This window comes from Seriola dumerili, unplaced genomic scaffold, assembly GCF_002260705.1.
Source record: "Seriola dumerili isolate Sdu_G_001 unplaced genomic scaffold, Sdu_1.0 BDQW01000097.1, whole genome shotgun sequence".
NCBI classification, from domain to species: domain Eukaryota; kingdom Metazoa; phylum Chordata; class Actinopteri; order Carangiformes; family Carangidae; genus Seriola; species Seriola dumerili.
The window spans coordinates 131,968-157,749 of record NW_019174352.1 but is presented as its reverse complement, the minus strand read 5'-3'; the positions used below and the strand labels follow the sequence as shown (position 1 = coordinate 157,749).

The 25,782-nt window shown below is 42.8% G+C and overlaps 1 protein-coding gene across 1 annotated transcript; it reads left to right on the top strand.

Moving 5' to 3' along the window:
• The first annotated feature begins 6,690 nt into the window (after positions 1 to 6,690).
• slc7a5 (solute carrier family 7 member 5) lies at positions 6,691 to 25,782 on the top strand. Its single transcript, XM_022746216.1, has 10 exons — positions 6,691 to 7,571; positions 9,943 to 10,068; positions 17,822 to 17,927; positions 18,926 to 18,970; positions 19,097 to 19,220; positions 19,763 to 19,866; positions 19,970 to 20,066; positions 20,498 to 20,647; positions 22,550 to 22,727; positions 22,836 to 25,782. Exons 1-10 carry the CDS (start codon positions 6,980 to 6,982, stop codon positions 22,889 to 22,891), a joined length of 1,578 nt encoding a protein of 525 aa, XP_022601937.1. The 5' UTR covers positions 6,691 to 6,979; the 3' UTR covers positions 22,892 to 25,782.

Here is a 25,782-nt window from a genome sequence, read left to right as displayed (position 1 = left end):
CCAGCATTGTTTTCACTGTGTGTGTGTGTGTGTGTGTGTGTGTGTGTGTGTGTGTGTGTGTGTGTGTTCGTCTCTCTCTCTCTCATCGTGGCAAAAATGTATAGAACCTTACTGTAGCGGGAACTACCACAGAGGTGGCAGGTATGTAAATGTCTGCTTGTCAACGTGAAAGCATCACAATGGAAGATAAGATACAGTCACAAAACTTTAGAGGTGTGTATTTGAGGCTGAGTTCAAAGATGGGTGTAGTCCTCTTAATAGTTTTCTGACTTGTCTAAACTGTCTGGGGACATTCAGTCCCAAGACAATTGCTTCTTACTCAAGATGTAAATATTAAGGGTTGTTTTTTTGGTTTTTTTTTTTTACCACTCAGTATTGCAGGTATTTGGTCATATACCAAAATATTGGTAAACTGACCTGATGAAACTGACCCTTCAATCTTTCATGTGTAAGAAATCTCTTACAATTTTATGTCCATTGACAAAGATGTGTAGCTCTGATATTCAATGGCACCATTGTGACCGTGTTCACTGGCCTTCAATGAATCAGAGATGAAAAGAAGTTGAAGAAAGCAGGTTCCGATTAGAGACCTCGTCTTCCTGCCGTCCTCCTGTTCTCTGTGTGAGGGGAATCGTCGTAGATCAACAATCTGCAAACCCCTCCAGTTCTCCACGCAGGCAGAGATATAAACAGGAACATACAATGAGAGGCCCTTCTCCCTCTGAACTCCTAGCCAGCTGCTCTTCCTCATCATCTTCCTCCTCTTTTACTCATCTCTGTGCTCCTCAGCCTCCTCTGATGTGTTTGTTTGGTGCTTCAGATATTTCAGACAAAGGACTTTCATCAATGGGATTCCTGTTTTTATTTGAATGCAGTCTAAACTGGTTTGTGAGAGCAGCTCGTGTCATTGCACACAGTCATACAGGCTGAACGGTTGTACGACTAACCCCTGAAGAAATAGTAAAGAACTGACACAAAGATGCAATTCACTCATTTGGGAACTTCAGTTTCTAGAAAAATTATATTAGAGGGCTACAAATTTTATTACTTGTCAATGCAAAAGAGTTCAGTAAAGGATTGATAGAGTTGATCTCTCAATACTTAAAAAAAAAGATACAAAAAACAAACAAATAGGGAAGACTACTGATCGATGAGAATCTAAATTTTAGTCTAGAGTTTAGTTTCATCTTAAAATCAAATATATTGAGCCTCAACTGTTTCTACGTCACACCCACTGTAAGGTAGCACTAGGACCTTCGACCACTAGAGGGCAGATTCAGACACAACACTGACATATTATCACCTTACAGCTAACGTGTTAACAAACAGTTGCTTATTTAGGCCACACACCCGACATTTAGAGTCGTGTGTTTATCCACATGTTGAATAAGATGTGCCCTGTGGATTTTTAAAAAAAATTGTAAACAAAGTTTCTGTCTTTTGCCTTTTTGGCATTAAGTCTAACAAGTTTAAAACCTGCATTGTTTAACAGTGTTTACTTGTCAGCAGTTTTCTTCTTGCCTGCTTTTGTTGTTGCATTGCTGCATCTGTAGATCAGTGGGATCGTGTGAAACCATTGGTAGGAATGTGCATAACATCATCCGCATGCTCACATATGTGCATTAGAACAACCAAATTGGATTCCACACAAAAATTGCTTCATGGCAGTACTAGTGATCAAATACTGGTATTTTTTAAGTCCAACAATTACCCTCCTTTGAGCCCCGTCTTGGTCTAACTCCTGAGGAACACATATGCTAACTTTGTCTGTCGTTTGGGCAGATAGCATCCAGTGGACTCTTCAGGGCTTTCCACCGAAAACAGCTGCCTTCTGCGTCTGAAAAACAAACGCTGAGACTGACCGGTAAATTTGTGGTTCGCAAAAACAAAACAGTTAGCTTAAAAAGCTGCTAAAACGCTCCGTAGAGCTGAGGGCAACTGCAGGGCTGGGTGATAATTCCCTGTGGGTTTCTCACTATGAGGAACTCCTTTCACATTACACATGGTAATATAATCCATTTTTTGATATGAAATGTTGTTTTAAAGTATTTACTCCAAAGAAAATACATGTAAAACCAGTTGAACAAAGCAAAAGCAGTATTCTCAGCAACTCCATGATCACCGAGAATATGAACAAGAGGATTCTTTCATGAAAACAAAACAGACTCTGTTTCTAGCAATGCATCGCTGAAACTTTCCAGAAACATCACCAACAAGGATCCGTGCGTTCCTCAAGCACCTTGATTCATGGCCAGCTATTTTGTGGACAATGTTGGGTGTTTATATGTTTGTATATTTGGTGATTTCAGTGGTTAGCCCACATGCAGATTCCCTGGGGGAGAAGCAGGAAGCACGACCTCTCCCACACCCACAGCACAGCGTTTGTGAACGCGTTCCCATCAGTGCAGCGTCCCCCTCTCATACCTCCACGCTCCTCCTTTCATTCCATCAGAGTGGGTGAATCAGATGATCAGGAAGAATGAAAGTTTTCATTGATGAAATGTGTGGTCAGCGCTAAATTGAGTCAATCATTGGTGCCATGCGAAGAATTTTTGCATGAATAAATAATGAGTCTAGGAAACCGGTATTGAGAACAGAGTCAGAGTCAGACCAACTGCAATTAACAGTGCGTCAGACTTTGTGGGAAACCTGCTGGATTATTTATGACACGCAACAGATTGTGGGTGCTACTCTGCTGAAAATGGAGTGATAACCCTCTGACGATTAGACACCAAAACAAATACTAAATCCTGAAGAAGAAATGTCCTTCTTGCATCATAAAACAACACTGTGCGTCTCAAGTTTCACCTACAGTAGTGCCAGTATTCCTCCATGTGCTGCATCATCACGGCTACTGATCGTCAGAAGTCTGATTTGTTTTTGTAACAATACCAAACATACCAGGAAGTTAATGGTGATGTTGGCAGGCGTAGAGCTTTTACATGCACATGCTTGCACACAAATACACTTGCTGCTATGTGAATCTCAGCCTATAAAATGGAGGCTTTGTTTGAAGATTTGAATAGTTCCCTGAAGTTGATCATAATCTGTCTAAAAGCTGTTCAATCTTACAAAGAAATTGGATTAATGTGTCATCAAGACAAACAAAATATCAGCAAAAACGTAGCCAAGTGTCTATTTTACAGACATTAATTATTGTTTTTTCAATGCAAGTAAGGGGTGTTTAATGGAGGAAATGTGGCCTAACAAAAGTTTTAAAAGTAGTGCTGAACAATTAATCAAAATATTATCGAAATTGCAACATGGCCAAATGCAATATCCATTTCTCTTCGATTATTCTCACTTTAGTTCAGTGTTTAGCTGCCGTCACATCCTAATTAAAGTCTATGAATTATTCAAAACATCTGAATTATTTTTAAATCTATAATGATGTAGCATAGAAGCGCTGTCTCCCAAACTCAGCTTTTCATTTCACTTTATGAAAGACTGAAAAACAACTAAATAAATTAGATAAGACAGTGCAACAGTTTACCATGAACCAGGACTTTGGCTCATGTGTTTTAACTGACAGGTGACCTGACAGAGACCCTTTTTAGCTCCCATGACGTCTCCAACGTAAATCTAACTTTTGGTTTTAATTTTTCAACCATGTAAAAAAAAGAACAAAAAATGTCAGAATATATAACTAGCAAACATCTAAGTGTGTGATCTGCATTTATAAATCAGCATTTTGAAGTCAGCCTCTTGGCAGGATAATCAGATTGACCTGACTTTTCATTTTTACCCCATCGTTCATGTGTCTTCATTTGAATTGCTGAAAAAAGTGAGGATGTGGACGGCGACCAGGATATCAGCCTCCCCGCAGTGATTAAAAAAAAATGTGCCTTCATTTGTTCCCATGTCTCTCGGGGGCCTGTGGGAGCCGCTCTACAGGTTTACAAAGACAGACAGACACAATTAGATGAGCCAGGGAAGACGCACATGGATTAAGGTGCATTTACGTCCCTCGATCTGTGGCGCGACGCGAGACCGAGGTCTTGAAATCTTCAGGCTTTGTGCAGACGTACAGAAACAATATCACAACGCACCTTTAGGCTGGATTTGGTTGACGACGTCCACCTTATCTGAGCACAGGAAATTGTCTGTCTATGGCTGTGTGTGTTTGTCTCACGGGGGGGGGGGGCTTTCAAAGTCCACCTCTACAGGGTGGACTGACTATTCTTGTTTATATAAAATCCCCCACGCTCTGAGACAGGCAGGATACATCAGTTGGAAAGCTGCTGTTAACTGTTGGTGGAACTGGGTTGGAGATGGACGGTCAGCTGCAGTCAGAGTCAGATTGCAGCGTTTGTGTTGTCTGCCCTGGATCTTCTCCCAGTGAACTTTTAAAACTCAACCAGAACACTGAATCTAGTCTCCTGATGTTTCCATGCGAGTCCGATCCAACAGCTCCTTCTCTCAAATTTTTTGACTCTTGCACTCGAGGCGGGCCGCGCTCCAACCACACAGCCAAAACCTTCCCCTATATACTTTGCCTCCCTCTCTGTTGTCTTTCCAAAAATCTGGGGTATTTGGTTAAGCAGCATTTTCCAGCAATATTTTGGGTTTGAATCTAACCGTCATAAACAAACTCTACAGCTAGCTGCTTCTCCACTTGACTCCTATTTCTTTAAATAGCACTTCTTTCTCAAACACGATCACCTGAGATTCTAGACAGGTGTAAATGCCAGCCTGTGGCGTCTTCCCACACTCCTTTGTATCTTTGTATAAAGAAAACAATGTCTTTGTTGGACATTAAAACATCAACAAGAACACGAGAGTCTTGCAGCTGATTGCTTAAGAATGAAAAATCATCAAGAAAATAATGAATTTATCAATAATGAAAAAGCTTTTTTACACAACTATGATTCCTGGTGGGGATGAAAGGTGCAATATAATTATACAACAGGGGTGTGGTCTCTCGGGCCCCGAAGGACAGAACTCATACAACAGTGTGGTGACTCTAAATTGCCAAGGTGTGGTTGTCTGTCTGGGGAACCTCTCACCCAGTGACTGCAGAATCATGCTCCAGACCAGTGAGTTTTGTCCTTAGGGGCCACCATAGGACAGGTTTGGGAACTGTATGTATGCAGTTTGGTGTTTGTGAACTGATTACAAACACAAATTTGGAAGTAGTTGCAGTTCACAACTGTGTTACGGTATCTGTTTGATGAATGATGTTAGATGGAAATCAATAGAAACAATAGAACCAAATTCAAATCCAACTGAAGGCAACAGCAGGGCGTCTTTTTGTATGAGTTTTGGGGATATTTGAAAAAGTTCAGCTGACCAGTCTGAAAATGCAGATCAAAGTCAAACGTGGTGCTTTGTCTAGGTCTATATATTTGCCGCTTTGAACATGTGAACACACCGAATGTGATTTTATTTTGCAGCTGGTCTGATTTGCTCCCATGTCTTAAACACACTAAATGACAGGCCAGTTACAACATAACTAAAACTTGAATTTTGTCCAAGAACAGTCAACACAAACAGGTCTCTGTGATGACAGCTCCCAAAAGTAATGTGAACAAATAGTGCTTTAAAGAGGATGAGCCAGAGCCAGAATGATTCAAGATGTTCTGGATCCACATCCATGGTGGTGTCAACTTGCTTCAGGCTATTTTCAGAGTCCTTCCCTGAGCTTAAAACATCATTAAACCTGTCCAGTTGGTTTGGGTTGTTGGCTGACAAAAAAAAAAGGATTGATTTCAAATTGTGTTGAATTTAGTGTTGAATTTCTGGTAGGCTACTTCCTTTTAAGCAGCGGTGATGCCATGTAGAGAATACCTGTCTCAAACAGGAGATTCCAAGACTTTGGAGTAGAGGTAAGGCTGAGGTAAGGTTAAGCATCATAACACACGACTGGTTAGGGAATAAGGTTAGGTTCAGGTTAAGGTTGGGGAAAATTTCACCAGAATCTACTCCTGAGCCATCTAACGCCAAACCTTTGGATATGTGGTGCCTTGAGTACCATACTTAAGTATATTTTTCAAGTATCTGTACTTTACTTGAGTATTATTTTTTTCCCAGATATACAGCTTCTAGTTGGCTGTGGTTTTATTGATTCAATTGTTTTTATGGCCATTTCTATCAGCTTTGTAGCATATAGACCATACAACACTTCAGCCAAAGGAAGTGGACTAATCTAATTATTGTTTATTTATTATTAACTGTTATTATTATTATTATTATTATTATTATTATTATTATTATCATTATCAATAATGAGCTAATGGACACATGAATTTCTCCTAGGGGATAAATTAAGTATCTATCTATCTGTCTTACAAGCTTTTTATTCAACAGGTTCAACAATGTCAGTGCATTCGGTCAGTTATTCCAGTCATTAGATTCTGTAAATAAACTGCGGATCAATACAATAATGTGTTGACGAAAAAAAAAAATCTTAGTCTTTTAGTACTCCTGTACTTTAACCCAAGTAAAAATAAAAATATGACTGAACAGCTGTCACTTGTATTGGATAAGTAATAGTAGTAATAGTAATCTTCACTCTCTTTCACCAGAATCTACTCCCGAGTCATCTTACGCCCAACCTTTGGGTATGTGGTGCCCCAAAACTAAAGGAAGTGTGGCACGAGGGTGTGGCGTAGTACCGCTCTCCACCGCTGGAGGGCGGGAAAGGGCAAAAGAGATGTAGCTTAGGTACTAGTGAGGAGACGCCAAACTACAAACAGGGGCTGGCCTTGACGGAGAGGGGTAGTCATGCCAGCTTTCATAGTTCCTTTGTACGCTGTCAGAGCAGAGATACGAGAAAGCACGTTGCTCTGACTCACACCAACAGACACACCGCGGACTCCTCGTGGTTGAGCCCGGCCGGCATCAGACTACACACCGGGGCGACGGAGAGAGGAAGAACAGACATAGAGAGGGAGAGAGTAAGCAAAGCGGGAAGCTTTGTGTCCCCGTCCCCGTCCCCCCCCCCAGAGTGAGGAAGAAGAAAGGGGGAACTTAGCCAACGATGTCGGGGCTTAAGAAGAGAAATTCAAATTCCTTCGCGGATAGGGAGGAGGACAAGCAGGTCACACAGAGGATGCTGTCCCCGGGAAGCGGCGGGGAGAAGGGGGACCCCAACCAGGGTGGAACATTGGGAAGCAACGCCAAGGGCCCCAACGGCACCGGAGGAGAGGGAGCGGAGGACGGGGTCGCCCTGAAGAGGACCATCACCCTGTTGAACGGCGTGGCCATCATCGTAGGCACCATCATAGGCTCGGGCATCTTCGTCACACCGACCGGCGTGGTGAGGGAGACCGGCTCGGTGGGTCTGTCACTGATAGTGTGGTCGGTGTGCGGGATCTTCTCCACGGTGGGAGCCCTCTGCTACGCGGAGTTGGGGACCACCATCACCAAGTCCGGCGGGGACTATGCCTACATCCTGGAGGTGTACGGCTCCCTACCGGCTTTCCTCAAACTCTGGATCGAGCTGCTCATCATCCGACCGTCCTCGCAGTACATCGTCGCCTACGTTTTTGCCACCTACCTCCTCAAGCCCATTTTCCCCGAGTGCCCGGTGCCGGAGACTGGGGCCAAGCTGGTGGCCTGCCTCTGCATCCGTGAGTATCCGAACCTGGATGATGCAACTTAAGGCGTTGCTATGTTGTGTTGTTGTAGTGTGTCATGCAGGTGGACTATGGGGTTACTTCCTGTTTGTGTTAGTCTGTCAGAATGAACACACCTGTGTGTCTGAAGGGGCGCAGACATGAGAAAATCATCCCATATACATACAGTTGACACAAGTATCCTGAGATCTTTATCTTGTGGACCACGTGTGAAGCTACTGAGGCGTACACGCGCACATCAAGCATCAGCGCGCGAGCCTCAAATACTGGTGAAAAACGCTGCGTTATTACATCAGCTCCGGAGAGGATGTAGGATGCTGGTATGCATCTTGCTAGTATGCACTTCATTTACTCACATTTAATTTAATGTTTAATGAATATATATAATTTTAATATTTCGTCTTTGTAATAATTAATTAATTTAAAAACTGCGAAAAAACGTCAGTAAGGCTAATACAGTATTATTTGCACACTTTCTAGGTTTAACAAGGTCATAGTGTGTAAATATGAATGCAATGTAAATATAAAATTAAATGTATCTAAATATAATGAAAACTATAAAAAAAAATCCCATTAAATATAAGGAAGTTAAATCTAAAATAAAATCTTCTAATTCAATTAAGAAAGCTATAATATCCCATGATTCATTCGTGTTCAATTATCATCAGGGGACCTCCCATTACCTGCGACTACATATTGTAGGCTACTCAATTATTACATCGTATTTTCTGTGTTCAGAATTTGTGGATATGCTTTAATTAGATACTTAAAGAATACAATAAAATGACAAAAAGACAAAAATGTTTAATTTCGTTCAAAGCAGTCATTTAAACCTCAACTGTAAAGCTATTGTATAGACTAAAATATAGGTAAACCTTATTAGCGTTTCACAGGCTTGTTTCCTGCCTTGTTTTGTACAGAGTCTTAACAAATTAAGTCTGGATTATTAGCTGCTTGAGTCTATTAGCACCAGTCTCTGGTTGTTGTCTTTGACTGCCACATGCAATGAGTAACCAAACCCCATCTCACTCTCCATGTGTATCTGAATACTTTAATACACATGACACTGTGTATGACTATATATGAGTATGATGAATATGTGCATGTGTGTGTGGTACCGGCTGGTAACCGTAGTACCTAATCTTCAGATTGACTGAAGGCTAAAGCCTGACTGAGAGCACATGACAAGGCCATGGACCAAGAGGATCAGTTATCTGTGTGCGTGCGTGCGTGTGTGTGTGTGTGTGTGTGTGTGTGTGTGTGTGTGTGTGTGTGAGTGCCTATGGTGTGGGGTGGTCAGGGTCACTGTGGGGCTAAGAGCCAAATCTCTCTACACACATGCACACACACACACACACACACACACACACACACACACACACACACACACACACACACACACACACACACACACATCCATACCTCCATAGGTCTATTTTGGTGGGAGTCATTGTTCCATTTGACCCATTTCTTTGGGACTTTATGTAACTGAGACCAGTGTGTTTCTGTATGTGTTCACTTGCACACATGCTTAAAGTTTGTGCACACATGCACATACATGAATACCCCTAAGTACTAGCCAGTTGTGTGTGCATGCCTGTGTGAGTTTGGATGCCTGTGTGTGTGTGTGTGTGTGTGTGTGTGTGTGTGTGTGTTCTGCCCTCTACTGTACTTGGGCACTCGGGCTCTCTCTCTCTCTCTCTCTCTCTCTCTCTCTCTCTCTCTCTCTCTCTCTCTCTCTCTCTCTCTGGCTTTGTCTTGGTCCCTTTAACACAGAGCCTCATTGTGCTCTGTCTCGTCCTTCTGTTGTGGCCCCGACCTGATTTAGGAGCTTTGAAGGGACCTGCTGCTTTAGTTAATCACTTTTAATGGGGTCCAGGGTTAGGGACCGCTTAAACAACTTTGAGTATGTGTGTGATTTCTGTGTATGGTGGAGGAGGGGGCTGGGTACCAGCATTGTACATGTGTGTGTTGAAGACAGAGGGGTATGCAGGAAAGGATTTTATTCCCGGGGAATTCTTCTCCAGCTTCCATCGTGCTGCGAGAGCCACAAATAAACACACGTACGCACACAACCAGTTAAAAAGCTATTTAAAAATGTGTGAAGTTATGTTCCATATATAAAATGTCAAAAACACTTTGAAGGAAAAGTAAGTTCTTCATGTGCCCAGTATGAATTCCTCTGTTGCACAGTATCATGCAGAGCGATTGAAGACGCGCTGCGATGATGCAAGCGTGCCGTAAGTCAGTGTATGAGGAGACCTTTCATGTGGTTGAAGTGAAGAAACCAGGGAAGTTGCACCTCAGAGTTGTTTAATAAGTTAAAGCCTTTGTCTCTTACTCCCTGTCTGTTTTTTCTCTGCAGTCTTGTTGACCTTTGTGAACTGCTACAGTGTGAAGGCAGCCACCAGAGTGCAGGACTTCTTTGCTGCAGCCAAACTTCTAGCGCTCGGACTCATCATCATTATTGGCTTTGTCAAGATTGGCCAAGGTATGCTATGCAAGCACCTCTACATACACAACACACACACACACACACACACACACACACACACACACATTCACAAGGTTACTGTTAGTGCAGGTGCTTTACATCGTAAACTTAACATCGTGAATGAACTGAATGACAGACACAAGAAAAATTAAAACTTCTTACCAACATAATTTCATTGTGATGATATAAATTTATCAGGTTCTCCAAATTAATCATTTCAAACTATCTGTAATTAACCAAACCATTTGTTGAATGTATTATATATATTGCCCATATTTGCATTCACACTGTGGGACACGAGGGATAAAAGTGAGTTGTGAAGGACACACCCGTAAAATGTAATCCTCCCTGCAAATTGTTTGTTGTTTGTTTATGCAGATGCCAGTAAAGTAACAGTTGGCTTAAAATACACACAAAAGCCGAGGAAAACCTTGCAACAAACATGCAGCTGTTTACAAAACTCCCATGAACATACAGTAGCACACACCCAACAGATTCAGTACAGCATCTGTAATGGTGCAGTTTGTATCACATGACTTGAAACAGGAAGTGGTTTATTTGACTAAAGTGGCAAAAGCACCCCCCCTGATGTGTACTCATCAACTGCACTCCCTGATGGTGAGCCCTCAAACTACATTATTTAATTTTCTCACTTACAGAAAGATTTTATTTGGTTCGTGTTTGTCCCTGTGAAGATAATTCAACTCATTTCATATGCAAAACACAATTTCTCTAAAGTCAGTATGAAAAATCACAGTTCTCAAATTAAAATAGTTCTGAAATCAAAGACAAATTAGTTTTTAATTGAGCAGATTTTGTGTGTAATCCATAGACCCATAAACTTTTTTATTTAGTTATTCTAAGCTCCACTGATCAAATTCTGGTATTGAAATCCCATTCTGGCCAAAGCTAATCTCAGCGCAGCCTGGCGTCTTTGTTGCATGTGAGTAGTGAATCTGTGGAGGCAGAGGAGCTGGTGTTCAGCTTCCTGGAGTCGGGCCGAACCCTCATTAAGGTCACAGGATGTTGTGAAGTATAGCCAGAAACGAGAGGGCACAGAGATACCAGACAATGACTCTTAAGTAGAACACAGCTCCTTTTCATTTGGAAATTTGCTCATTAGCTGCAAGAAGGTTTGAGCCGCACAAAGGAGCAGAACAAACAAGAACTCATGTCCAACTTCAGACTTTACTGAGGAAGGTGTATCAACATGTCTGATACAGACAGGAAGTGAGCTCAGCGAATCAGACTCTGCCCCCTAGAGGAAGGCCGTCTTAAACCAAGACTTTTGGGGTTCATGCCACAGAAAAGAGACTACTGTGATTTACAGTCCTAAATATCGAAGGTAGCATAATACTTTTCCGCCTCCCTTCCGATGATTAAGAAAAACTCCTCTAACCAGGTAACTGTAGGCTTATATTCCCCCCTGCTGCCTGTGTGCGTTTGTCGCCAAGCCCTGCTGTGCTCCTATGGCTGCGTCTCTTCCTGTCTGCAGAGAAGCTGTCGACTGCCGTACTCCTCAGAGAGAGAGGGACAGGGGCAAACAGAGGGGTATATTAGATCTGCGTTTGATCGTAGTGAATCTGTGCTCTGATGGTAAAAAAAAAAAATTCAAGGGGAAACCCACTAAAACTAGGGAAGTCAACAAGTGTGTGTGCTGAATGTGAATGAGTCAGTCACAGGCCGAGTCTTGCAGATTGAATGTAATCACAAGGAAAACAGTTTTTTGTGGAGCAGCAGCACGAAGCTGACAGCAGGATCCGTTTATTCAGATTTTTACTCAGCTGCAAAGTGATTTGTCATTTAAAGCGAGAAGCCTCCAGAGTTTACAGTGGACTTTAAACTGACCACACCAGTGACCTGTTTTCTCCAGCTATGTGCCACCTCTGTCTGCTCACCCATGACCTCTGACCCTTTGACCTCACACCTGACAGTGACCTTAGGCGAGCTGAAACCAAACTTTGAAATGTGGCAGTTTCAGTCACAGTTTCAGTTTAACTCCAACTGCAACAACAAACCTACAGTCTTGATGGTAACTATAGGAGCTTAAAGCATCTGAAGCACTCTACAAAATTGTCTAAATTTAAATATATATATATATATATATATAAAAACTTCAAAATACTGAGGTGTTAAATACAATTTAGAGGTAGCATTTTTCAGAAAAAAAGACAATACGATCAAGTATATTTCCAGTTTAATCTGTTTTACTGAAAAGAGCTGGCCTTCTTGTCCCTTAACAGTTAACATTACGCTGCACATTTACTAATTAAATACTGCATGTTCACTCAGAAGGCAGTCATTTCTCTGAACTCAGTCATTCATCTCATGCAGTGTTAAAAGGCTTCCCCGAAAACTGCTGATATATTGTTAAAATAGAGGGCTGTAGGCTGAACTGTTACCTTGCTGCTGCTGCTGCTGTATTAAATGTGAAGGTATCCTCTTTATATCAAGTTTATGTCACTAAATCAGAACCAAACTGGAACCTTTTTAGGGCTGTTATTTCTCCAACATGACAGGGCTGACAGATTTTATACCTGCAGCCACTGGAGCTTGAGATGTCTCAATAAAAGGTAATCCAAATCCAACTTCAGTCCTTCATCACACGTTTAGTAGACTGCCTGTATGTGTGGAGGTCGGAGGTCACAGGTGTCAGCAAACAGGACGTCAACACTGACCGGGATTGTTCTGAGCAGAAAGACATGTAGCAAAGGGAGGAGCGTGTCAGTGAGGTTGGAGTGAGAGACGGTGGGCAGGGAAGAGAGGAGCCGGGCAGAGGGAAAAGAGATGTGTGGTACTTCATGGGGAACTCGTTTTGCACTGGAGCTTGCACAAGAGGTCAGAGTACAAATAAAACTATATGCTTCAGCTGTGTCTGTTGTAACATACTGTATGTTCTCCTGTCAAATCTACAATGAAATTTAAAAAGAAATGCCTGAATAACACACACATACACACACACACGCACAGATTTACATGCAGTTTCTGATAGAGGCCGACTAATGCAGTAGTTTCTGTAAGACTGAGTGTGTCAGGACATTTCAGCAGGTCCTCTCTTTTCAGACAAGTCAGTCAGTTGTACTTGTTTGTCTGGAGTTTGGGTCAGTTTTTTTCCACTGACGTCAGACTGGCAGACAGATGAAGAGGCAGGGGACTTTAAGGAAAGAGAAACAAAGTGACCATGACATTAAACAGAAAGGCCTCTAGAAGCCGGTGACGGGCGTGTTGACGTAAGAATATAATAAGTGTAAGCAAGCTGTAAGCAGTTAGACATTCTGTTATTCAGCAGTGTAAAACATGCTTTTAGTCAGGGTTTAAATGGAGAGCTGGACATTAAACTGTATGTTTATCTTTGACTTGGTTTATAGTATAGCCTTATATTAACAATAATGCTACATATAGTAAACTCTGAACATCATTTAAGTCCCCATATTTTACACTGTTGCTGTGTTTTATTTGAAGCGTTGATCCATAATTCTTATTACGTGAATTTCCCCGAGGGGATAAATAAAGTGTCTGTCTGTCTGTCTGTCTGTCTGTCTGTCTGTCTGTCTGTCTGTCTGTAGTTTTACATCTCCTCTCTCAGGCTTCTCTCTGGAGCTCTGGCAACAACAGGTCAATGAGCCAATCAAAAGAGAGGAGGCTCCGAGTCTCTCCTCTGATTGGCTGACTTTTTTTCTGAGTGATCTAATAAAGATATAGCAGATTTCAGGTAAAAACACTCAGAGAAACCAAATCCTGCAAGGTTGGATGGCGTGTGCAGTTGGGCGGGGCTTGGGGCATGGCTGAGAGCGATTACTGTTTTGTTGTGACATCACAAAGTTACAGAAGTCCTGACGGCTCGTTTTAAGGCTCAGTTTCTGAATACAGGCTGTGTGCATTTCTCTGTGGACTGAGCGCTTTGATACTTTCACAGTATTAATAATGAATTAATAACTGAATAATGGAACAGTAACAAAGGATTAGTATTGATGAAGTTTGGATTCAATCTTAACTAATTATCAGTCAGTCTCACTGGCTAATACGCAGCATGTCAGTGACTGTAGAGTTGACCCTCTGTGCTTTTCTGTTCCTTTAATTTTGGCCACTTTCACAATAAAGAAAAAGAACTTAAGGGATAAATTATTGATTTTCAAAACGTCTGTCCTTTTTCTTATATATATATTTATATATATTATATATATATTTTTTTTTATTATGTACTTTTGTCTCAACTCTAGTGGATCAGTTGGATCTCAAGTAAAAAAACTGGTCCAGCTCGTCACTCTCTGGCTTTCATTCTTGAACTGATCTTAATCTACATGAGTTGAACGCAAGCGGCTTGTCTAATACCTGTTTAGGTGTGTAGCTGGAGCATGTAGAGTAATTCTACTCATTTGTAATTCTTAGTCCTTTGGTAAGTGCATTGAGTCTGATGCCATTCTTAAATCTTTAACACCAGTCTGCTTTCATCATAGTGCTTATAACAACTGTTTATCTGAGACACTGTAGATTATATAGACTTAGACAAAGCCTGGGTGTGTGGCTATGATAACATCAACAAACTCACCTGGCAGGCTGCTCCTCTGCGACCGCACCAGGTGATGCAGTCGTCTCTGGCAGAGTGGTTATTGAGTGATTTATAGATGCTAGAATTTACATTCACTGTTTAACCAGCCACCTGATCAAAAAGAAAATTAAAAAAGATAAGATATAGATTGTTTATTAGTCATTTCTGGCTAATTTTCTGAACTAAATAATCATTTGGAGAGGTTTATTCCTGACTGGAAAAGTTGGTGAATACTCTGCTAGTATATCTACATCTCTGACACACACACACCTGTGCTCTCAGCTGGTGTCTTACATACACCGAATTCACCCTGCGGCGGAGCTTTGTGGCTCATGAGGTCGGAGTCATCTGGTGTCTCAGATTAGATGCCGTTGTAATCTGATTAGCTCAAATAAACCCAAGCTTTCTCAATCTGACACCTGCCCACACAGTTTGGAAGCGAAACTATCACAGAGGATGATCGCTTCCTGGTAAACGGCGGCCAAAACTCACCTCTGATTCACTTGAGTTTCATTTTGTCATACTCCATCTGTCATGCAGGGATTTCCTTCACAGCTTCTTATTCTCTATGTGACATTAACATAGTTTTTTTTTAAAACATTAACTGATGCCCATTTACACTAACACAACAGTACTGACATCTTTGAAATGATTTTCTGCTGCTGGTTCACACACTGTTCACACCGTCACGGCGCTCTCTGAGGTGTTTGTGAATAAAAGGTGTGTGTTTGCACAGTGGTAGGACTGAATCAGGCAATGTAAATATTCTACTTAGTGAATAGTACCCCCCCCCCACCTCCATTCCTGTTTTTCAACAAACATGGACTCACTTCATTCTCCTTTTACTTGATCCACTGTCTCCTTAAAGAAACTCAATCACTGCCACCTGCACACCTGAACACGAAAGTGACTGAATGTCATTGTGAGATCTACAGAAATAAAAAGTTTTTAGTCATTGTTTTGAAGGAAAAGTTCAACATTTTGGAAAGTACAGATACTTTCTGTCAGAGAGTGAGATGAGAGGATTGACACCAGTCCAACGTCTGTGTGATGGTTATGAAGCTGGAGCCAGGAGGAGATTAGCTGAGCTTAGCATAAAGACTGGAGGCAGGGGGAACCAGCTAAAGCCTTTCTCTGTCCAAAGTTCGAAAACACAGCCCCCGCCTTTCTCATTAACACAATACATCTTGTTTGTTCAATTTGTACACAAACAGAAATGTAGAAACAGGTGTCTTTCCCCAGTTTTTACACCCCCCCCCCCCCCACCCCGCTTCTAGGTTTTATGCTAAGCTAATTGTCACCCCAGCTGTGGCCCCGATGGTGTCCGTCCTTTCTCCCAGCTCTAGTATTTGCCAGTGTACTGAACAGTTTCTTTCAGGTGTACGGTTAGAGTACGCAGGTATTGTTCTGAGCCAGTGAGGTGACAGTGAATCCCTCTAGTCTTTATTATTAAACCAGGCCTGGTTTTAAACTCAGGAACTAGAGGTAGTAGCTCAGGTTGACTTTCATTCAGCCTTTGTTGGTGTGTGTGCACCTTGAGTGTGTTTGTTCTGCAGTGTGTATACATATCTCAGTCTGTGTGTGTGTGTGTCTCTGTACTTTCACTGCCTGGCACTAGTATCATGTGACCAGCTGATCACTGCTCGGAGGGTTTCCTGACCAGCGTGGTGGGAGGAACAGAAGAAGGAATAATAATGAAATAAAAAGAACAAAACTGAGACACAGCAACACACGAGGGTTGAAGATGAATATGTTTGTGTTTTTCTACAACCTTTTTAACAGAGTCCTCATCCCACAAAATAACAGCTGAGCAGAACGGGGATGAAGAAGGAAGGATAAGAGCAGGAGTCAGGAATGATTCAGACTTTTGGTTTGGAACAAATCAGCCGTTAAAGCCTCACGGAGGATGTGAGGTGAGCTGAGGGTTTGGAGGCACACGACCCTGAGCAGTAGCAGTGTGTATCTTTGTGTAAAGAAATATGCAAACAAAGCCTGTGGCGAATGACGTCACATGATTTCTTAGTGTATGTGTGGCCTCCAAACTTGGTTCAGTGACTGTAAGCATATGGGAAAGCATTCAATGTTTGAATCATTGTCGTTGATACAGACACAGATCTGAGTTGCACAACACCTGACAGGTCAGTGTACAGCAGAGTTTAAAATCTCTGTAATGTGAAATATCTTTCCAGACATGTCATACCTGTTTGGGCGCAGGACTTCTGGAAAAAAATGTTTTGATTGCAGCCTGTGGCTGGATGCCAAATCTTTCTCTATACCTTCTGAGTTCAACCTTATGCGTACGGCACTTTGAACACAACGCATTTCTGTACATCGTTCTGTAAATATTTCCTTGTAAACTTGTGGAGTTGAAGTATAAAGTCTGTTAAGTAGAATGTACCTCAAAGTTGTACTTGAGAGAATGTACTTACTTTCCACCACTGGGAGGAACAAGTTGAAACGACCGTAAGGAACCTGTGTTATAGCCCCCCCCCCCCCCCAGCAGAGCTCCCCTGTCAGGCTGGCACGTAGAGCAGTGCGGTCCAGGTGGGGCAGGTGGGTCTCAGGACTCTGTGGTCGCACATGTGTCTCTCTGATTCTGGGTAGAGCGTGACGTGAGACAGGACAGACAAGACAGATAGCCTTTCCCACACTGCGCGGTGGCTTAGGGGCTAACCCTCCCAGTACCAACACTGCCCCGGGGCTGTTGGTTTAGCAACCGTCGCCGTGTCTGAGAATGTGTGTGCATGTTGGGAGCAGGTCCATCAGGAATGTGGCACAAATCAGGAGAAACCTGGAGGTCAGACATGAGGGGCCGTGAGCAAAAATGTTGTAAATCTTCAGAATGGCCAAGTAAAATAGTAATTCCCTTACCTTCCCTCACCCCCCACCCCCCCCACTCTCTCTATTTGTGCCTATGATCCGTCCGTGCCTCATGTTGATCCACACTCACGCCACAGTCTGGGTCACTTATTGACCGTCTCAGCCTGTCTTAACTCCAATGGATTCTACAGTCCTCCGCTGATCCACATACTGAGACAGATTTAAACTGAATATCCAAAGACTTTTCGGCATATGTTAGTGTGTGTTGTGTAAATACAGATCATTGTTTCATTTTATTGTTCCAGAGAGGACGGTAAACTTGCCTGCTGAGCAATAATGCAGTCTTAACCCCTGTCCCTGTTCTCTCCTCGTCCTCTCCAGGTGACACAGACGGACTTCTTCCAGAGAATTCCTTCACGGGGTCCAAATATGAGTTTGGAAACATCGGCCTGGCGCTGTACAGCGGCCTGTTTGCCTATGGTGGTTGGTGAGTTAACACACCAACGTGCTTGTGTGATCACCGCGCTGCCCGTTCAATATCCGATTTCCCATTTAGGATCAAACAAATTAAAATGTTAATCCTGCTGACTCGCCTCATTCTGACCCCTCATGGAGGAAGGATGGAAATAGACACGGATCGTTATAGTTAGGCCAACAACAATTTGTAAATTAGTAAATGATATCTTCTCATTATCGTTATAAAATTCCACTGCTTTGCCAAATTATCACCCAGCCTAGCGGTCAGACTGTAAATAAAGATGGACGTAGCCTCTGTGACGTCACCCATAGGTTTCTGAAGAGTGGTTTTGAAGCTCAGAGTGGGCTGGTCTGCCGTCGCCATCTTGGCGGTGCCCGAGTTTGCCAAACTCCTGGCTAATCCCTAAATGATTGGGCGTGTGGAGCCGAGACTTTGGTGCCTGACGGTTTGTGGCAACTACCTGTCACTCAAAGCGGCACGCCCTCAATTTTGCAGAAATTTAAGCCTTAAATCGACGAGTTATATAAACAATTCAGCTCCTGTACAGTTGTCATAGAGACCAAAACCATTTTTTGTACCAGGCTGTAAACATGTTTATTTCTGCTGTAAAGTTGGGCATTTTAACATGGGAGTCTATGGAGATTTGAGGAACTGCAGTTTTTGGCAGCTCTGGAGGTTTGGGGTGAATTTACTCTCTGGGGATCGATCAAGTCTTTTCTTTTCACTCTAAACATAAGAGGAATTCATTTCTTGGCCTAAATTAAGTAGAAATCTTAAGAATTAAGTAAAAAAACTAAAAATAAACAACTCTCAGCTCCTCCACTCTTCCACTTGTTCTGAGAGATCATTTGAATGAAGGGTTTGACACAGTCTACGTATCAGTGATACCACTCATACCATTATTGACATGTATTTTTACACTTGTACAGAGGAGTTGTACAGTAGACAATACATCTGTTTTACTATATAACTGGACTGTGTCTGATTGTCGACCTTCCCGCTTCCAGGAACTACTTGAATTTTGTGACTGAGGAGATGATTGAGCCTTACAAGTGAGTACGCTTGACTGACTTACACGCCATCAAACGTCATTTGAAATACAGTTTTGTTTGCAGAGGAGTGACTGATGTAGTTGTAATCTAGTTTATAACTCCAGACTTTTTTTATGTCTTCCTCAGAAACCTTCCCCGAGCCATCATCATCTCTCTGCCCATAGTGACAGTGGTTTACGTTCTGACCAACCTGGCATATTTCACCACACTCACACCAGAGCAGATGCTCAACTCCGAGGCTGTGGCTGTGGTGAGTGCTTGAGCTGTTTTCTATGTATGAAGGTTACCAAATGCAGTAAAATCATAAATGTGTTTCTGGTACTTCATTGATCAATCGCCTAAATCATCCCTCTGGAAATCCTCTGTTCAGAAGGATGATAGAGTCCTGAAAGAAGGAAGCTTATTATACAATCCACTTCTGTGTAACCGTTCTTTGATGAAGTGCACACTGCTCCACAAAGGGGGAATGAATGGTTTGCAGTCAAGGAATAGATAAAAATAGATCTTTCTAATAAACTGTGTGAACTTATTGTCTTGTCTGTGACCAGGCTAACAAGCTTGCTAACTGACTGCTAGTGATCTCAGAGAGCTTCTTTTTATTTTTCCTCTCTTCAATAAATTCTTTATTGAATAAGATGATGTACAACTGACCAACTAACCCTGCAAGTACTCACCGCGTCACCAAGAGTCCCTACGAGGGACAGTTTTGGTGTGCGGTGACGTGACTGGGCCTCCATTCCCGACATAGTTGACTCATTATCACATCTGTCCTGTTTATGTGGCGTCCTGCAGGATTTTGGAAACTGCCACCTGGGTCCAATGGCCTGGATCATCCCGGTGTTTGTGGGTCTGTCTTGCTTTGGATCAGTCAACGGCTCTCTGTTCACATCCTCCAGGTAACATGTACAGCACGAACCACAGCACATGAAAAACATACTCGGACACACTTGAAATGATGTATCTATTCGCGCTCACCCGTGTCTTTTCCTTCCCTCTCAGGTTATTCTTTGTGGGTTCCCGGGAGGGTCACCTGCCCAGTCTGCTGTCAATGATCCACCCCACTCTGCTGACGCCACTTCCCTCACTTATATTCACCGTATGTACTCTTACTGTCCAATGACTGTACACTAGATCACAGGGATCTTACACTACGAATCCGAGTCTTTAAATCAGGGGGCTGTCGCTTCACTGATGTACAGTGGTAATGAAGTATTAGGATAACGATGCTGTCGGATTAGAAACATTTGACTGGAAACAAACCAGAACCTACACTGTTCTGCTGCCCTCTCCCACACACAGTAACGACTTCATCACAACCTTTACAGCTACTTTGAAAACTTGTGTGGTGTGTGGTTGCTGTTTTAATATAAGAACTTGATAGCACCGTGTCAGAACAAAGAAAGCAATGCCACCCAAGATAAATAAGATATCAGAGATTAAATTCAGGATGTAGTTATACGGGGAGGGATTTATGTAAGTTAAATAAAGGTAATTGCTTTCTAACTGCTTCTATCTGGCTCTCTCCAGTGTTTGATGACGCTGCTCTACGCCTTCTCCAACGACATCTTCTCCGTCATAAACTTCTTCAGTTTCTTCAACTGGCTCTGCATCGCCATGGCAATAGTTGGGATGATGTACCTGCGTTATAAGAAGCCCGAGTTGGAGCGACCCATCAAGGTGAGGTGGTGACTTAACGCAGCCAGCCAATCAGAATACAAGAAGCAAACGGTAGTGGGTAAGACTTTCCGCTGAAAAAATACCCAGATTTATCAGTTGAAAAACGTCGATCGCAGGGGGATGCGCACAGACATACGCAGACAAGTCAGCGGACATTAAAGTTTCCCTCCGGTCTTTGTCACCATTGACTCCGACTCAAGTTAGCTTTGGCAGCAGGAAATGTTTCCTCTTTGTCTCATGCCTACAACAAAGACTCATTCAGTGGAGATCGGATGAATAGAGGCTGATGGCAGATTAAAAGACAGAAGAGAAGCTGGATGCTTGTCAGCTGGTGTTGAGGCCTACTGGGTAGTGGTGTGTGTGTGTGTGTGTGTGTGTGTGCGTGCGCACGAGAGGAAGAGAGCTGCATCTTCTGACTAGAACCAGTTGCTGCAGGACTCCCAGACATACAGAGGACCATTGTGCCATTGTTGCATTTTATTTGCATGTGCGTGTGTGCAAGTTTTCACGTGTGATGTTGAGTATGTGTATCTCTTATTAGAGCCGGATGGCCGCCCTGACTCTACTCATCCGCTTGCTGGCATGGCCGTGTGTGTGTGTGTGTGTGTGTGTGTGTGTGTGTGTGTGTGTGTGTGTGTGTTTGACAGAGGCAGAGTCTGTCAGGGCAGTGAAGTGAGATAGGCAGATAGATCCACTGGCCCTGTGCTGTGTGAGTGAGTGAGTGAGTGAGCGGTGGGACAGTGGTGGCACTGTCTCACTGCTGACCTCCATCTCGCTCTGTCACTCTCCCACTCTGTTTCTTTCTCCTTTCTTTGTCTGTCACATTCCTGCTGTTCAACAGATTTAGAGCAAAGCTGCCAGAGAATCACTCAATTAAGTTTTTACTAATGAACGTCTTTAGTTAAGAGAAAAACTGCACATCATTAACCTGGTTGTTAAACTAGTTCACATCGAGTCCACATGGCCGAAAGTATGTGGATGCCTTGACAGTTACTGAAGGGATTGTTGAACGTCTCATTCTGAATCTGCGTATCTCCTGAACCTGGAGAGATTTGCTGTCGTTCAGCCACTAGAGCGTTAGTGAGGTTAACTAACGATGTTTCGCTGATAATGTTGGCGTTCCAGTTCACCCGATGTGTTGCTGTGCACGGGGCGACGAGAAAAAACATGTTTTAAACACTTTTAAAAACGCCCACTGAAACGATCCAAGTTTATCCTCCCATGAAAACAGCACTTTCCTTTGGCACTACATTTCTTTCAACCGCTGAACTTCCGTATTCCTACACGCAAGCGTACCTACGGAGCGCACTGTATAACGATGCAGGTAATGTACCAACGACCCCACGTCAAAATAAAACCTGAACTATCCCTTTAAGATTCACCTTCACTGGAGCGAAGGGGTCAAGTCTCAACCAAAGCCAAAGAGCAGACGGACGAAGGTGTCGTCTTGCTGGTGAACGAAAAGGAGCTTTTAGCAGCTAAAGTCAAACTTTACTCTTTACTTTTACCAACTGAGGGCCACTGGAGTCACTTCATCTTCTTCTCTGTCTCGGACCTGAGTGTCTGAGTTGCACTTGCAGGGACATGCCTCATTTTTTTTTCGACACCCACGTTCAGCGAAGAATAATATCAGGGTCAGAGCCAATCAGTGGCAGAGTAGGGGCGAGTCTCTGCAGGATCCATGTGGGATCAAACAACAAAGACACACACCTTTAGTACATCTTTCAGTAATGAGGCGAATTTATTTAGTGAGAAAAATAAATGTGCAGATGATTTATTGCCAGTTTAAAAACAACACATTGTGAAAAGTCAGTGGTATCAATCCTCTTGTCCAGGGTTTTTGAAAGTCTCTTTGCACCTCAGACAAAGCTTGGAAAAAACTCTCCTGTCTTTCTCCTGCAGGTGAATATTCTGCTGCCGGTGAGCTTCGTGCTGGCCTGCCTCTTCCTCATCGTCGTCTCCTTCTGGAAGACCCCGAAGGAGTGCGCCATCGGCTTCGGCATCATCGGTACCGGAGTGCCTGTCTACTTACTGGGCGTGTGGTGGAAGACCAAGCCCAAGTGGCTGCTGCATGGCATCTGTGAGCACAGCAACTCGTCTCTTCTCATGTCTGAGTCTCTGGGAGTGTTACTTCACTGGACGTTGTGGATAACTGTTGCTCGTCTGTGTGTGTGTGTGTTTTTTGCAGTTTCGACCACAGCCATGTGTCAGAAGGTGATGGAGGTGGTCCCCCAGGAGTCCTAAACGGCCTCGCCTCTAATTTCAGCCAGTGGCCAATTGGATTCCACCGATCTCTGACATCACAGCTGATGAAGCTTGACCTCTAGTGAACCCTTTCAACCCAGTCTCTCTCTCTCTCCCTCTCTCTCTCTCTCTCTCTCTCTCTCTCACCCACCCCGTCTGCAGGGTGCTGATAAGGCACCGATGAAGAAGACAGACATGCGCAGGTGTTTGAAGTTACCGTGTCTTTGAAACTACTTTTCTTTTGTTACGTTGCTGACATTTTTGGGGTGTTATGTTTAGAATGGCCTATTTTTAGTCACTAACTGTCCTTCATAGGCTGTTATGCATTGATGTTGTCCTTTCTTTTCTTTTCTTTTTTTTTTTACGATAAATTTCAATGACTTGTCATTTCTCTGTGAATAAGTTCCTCTAAAATATCCTCCTTCATGAGAAACCTGTTGCATTTAGCAAGTTGTGCCTTATGTGGCAGATGAAGAACTGTTGGCTATGACGGCAGGTGTGGCCGCTGATGGCGTCCACCTGCAAACAGCTGTAAAGAGAGCTCTCGCAAGTCTGAAATGAGCAACAAGGAGCTTTTAAAAAAAAAAAAAAAAAAATCCTGAAAGCATCCGTTTTTAATCTGGAAATAAGTTTTGCTTTCAAGTCGTTGCTTAGCAAGATCAGTGTTCTCAGATATCCACGAAGCTTTTCCTCAGAAAATGTTTATGTTCTGCGGTTGTTACAAATCTCTGGCACTTTTAGTTAAAAGTTTTGTGTTGTCTGTGTCGTTGCTCACCGTCCTAGAGTCCAGACTGATCTAGCGTCTTGGTGTGGCTTATCAGTCACTGTTAAGTCCATGACCCTTCAGTGTGTGAGTTTCAGCCCTGCTCTTTCTCTGTCGTTTTTGTGTTTGTTTTTGTGTTTTTTTTTTTTTTTTTTTAGTTGTCTTAGCTGCTATAGGAAGTGAGTGAAGCTAAATGAAGATCCTGGTGTGTTAAGAGATGTTTCTGTTTTATTTTGCTCTTCGTGGTAACCACACTGTTGATAAAGGCTCGCTGCGGCCAGATGGTCGGCTCCCGCGTGGGGATGAAGTTCAGTTTTCTCCAGCAGCACTCGGCCTGTGACATCAATCGCAATGTTCTTCTGTGGCTACAGAGGACCTTTGTCAAGTCTGGGAAAAACAGCCATGATGTCATAGTGATGTCACCAGGGGTTATCTCAGCCTGGACTTCAAATTTCTAACAGACAGAAAGTTTGAGTTAGAAACTGGCTGTGGGCTTTTACCAAGTAGGAGCGCTCTAAAGAGAAGACACGACGATGAGAAGCGTAGGAATCCAGTGATTTTCGATCGCAGGGTGACTGATACAACAGGCTAAAAGTCACTATTTCTCAGCCTGTGCTGCTTCCGTTTTGACCATTCCTTTACTTTATTTTTTTAATCTGTTACAAATCCACCAATTTATGCGATTACTAAATCACTGGATTACCCATTGAAGCTCACTTGTCTGGATGTCATGAAAACCTTTGAACTCTACGTCTTTCTTTAAAGGAACTGTTTCTAAAAGTAGAAGTTTTCCGATAAGTTTATTTTTGTTCAGAGCCTACGTGCATTACATATTTATCTCTAAAAAGCCTTACAGAGTTGTCGTGGTGGTTAACATGAGCACGCCATGTGCAACCTACTGATGTCACCTCAAAAGGATTTCTGGGTATTGGGAGTTCAATTGCTTTTTGACTTCATTCTCAGATCGTCACGTGTTCAGATTGACAGAGGTGCACGTACCTGTGTGGGAAAGTTGTTTTGCGACCATCACTGAAAAGTGGGTCAGAGTTGTGCTGTTTTCCTGCTGCCGACTGTTTTTTGGGTCAGTGATCTCACTCTCACTTTTGGGATCAATATTTCGGCGTATTGAGCCCAGCTACCAGCGTACCATTAAAACTCCATCACACCGTGTTTCAGACGACATCCTGTAATAAAGCCATGTAACTGTAACACACATGGCGTCGGGTTAGGACTTGACGCTCTTCTTTTTTCTTTTTTTTTTTTAGTGTTGTGGATGTCTGTCGTGTGTGTGTGGATATATGAGTGTGTGTGTGTGTGTGTGTGTGCTTGTTGAGGTGGGTGGATGGGTCGGGAGTAGTTGGGACTTGTGTTATCTTCTTGGACACACACTGATGAACTCAAACTTCCTCTGAACTAACAGGCAGTTGTGACATTTACATGTAAACATTTCACTGTTCAACACTTTTTTTCTGCTATATTCTCTGTTACAATTTCTTATATTTTAGTGTGTGTGTGTGTGTGTGTTTTTTGGGAGGGGTACTTAATGTGGGTGGAAGGTAAGAGAGGATCAAATAAGCAGAGAGACAACCACATGCCTCAGTCTATGGGGAGAAATGCTCGAGGGGAAACGGGACTGAGGAGATTTGTTTTTTTTTTTCTTGAGGTGCAGAAGCAGCACATTTTTCAGATCACAATATGAACCGCTAGTTTTTATTTTTCATCCTCATGTTTTTGTTTTTGTTTTGTTTCTCCACACACACAGTGACAGCTACGAAAACAAGAAAACGTTAGTGCTGTATTATTAACGTCTACCCTCCTCCTGCAACAGACCCAAAGTACATGACTGTGGCGGCGTTGTTTCCGTAGAGACAGTGTGACCTCTGTATGGAGGCGGTAGAGTTGTTGCCATGGAGACAGGATGCAGGAGGGGTTAATGTGTATGTTTTAGAGGTAGAACCTTTCTAACACTCCAGCGCAAAGCCGATGGGGAAACTAACCTGAATAGGATTGTAGAAAGTTTATTTATTTATTTTTAGGAAACTTTGTTGTTTATTGTTTAGTCCCTCTAATTTGTTTACAGGGCATTTTGTGGAAGTGCTTTACAAATAAATCTTGAGTTTTTTTTCCA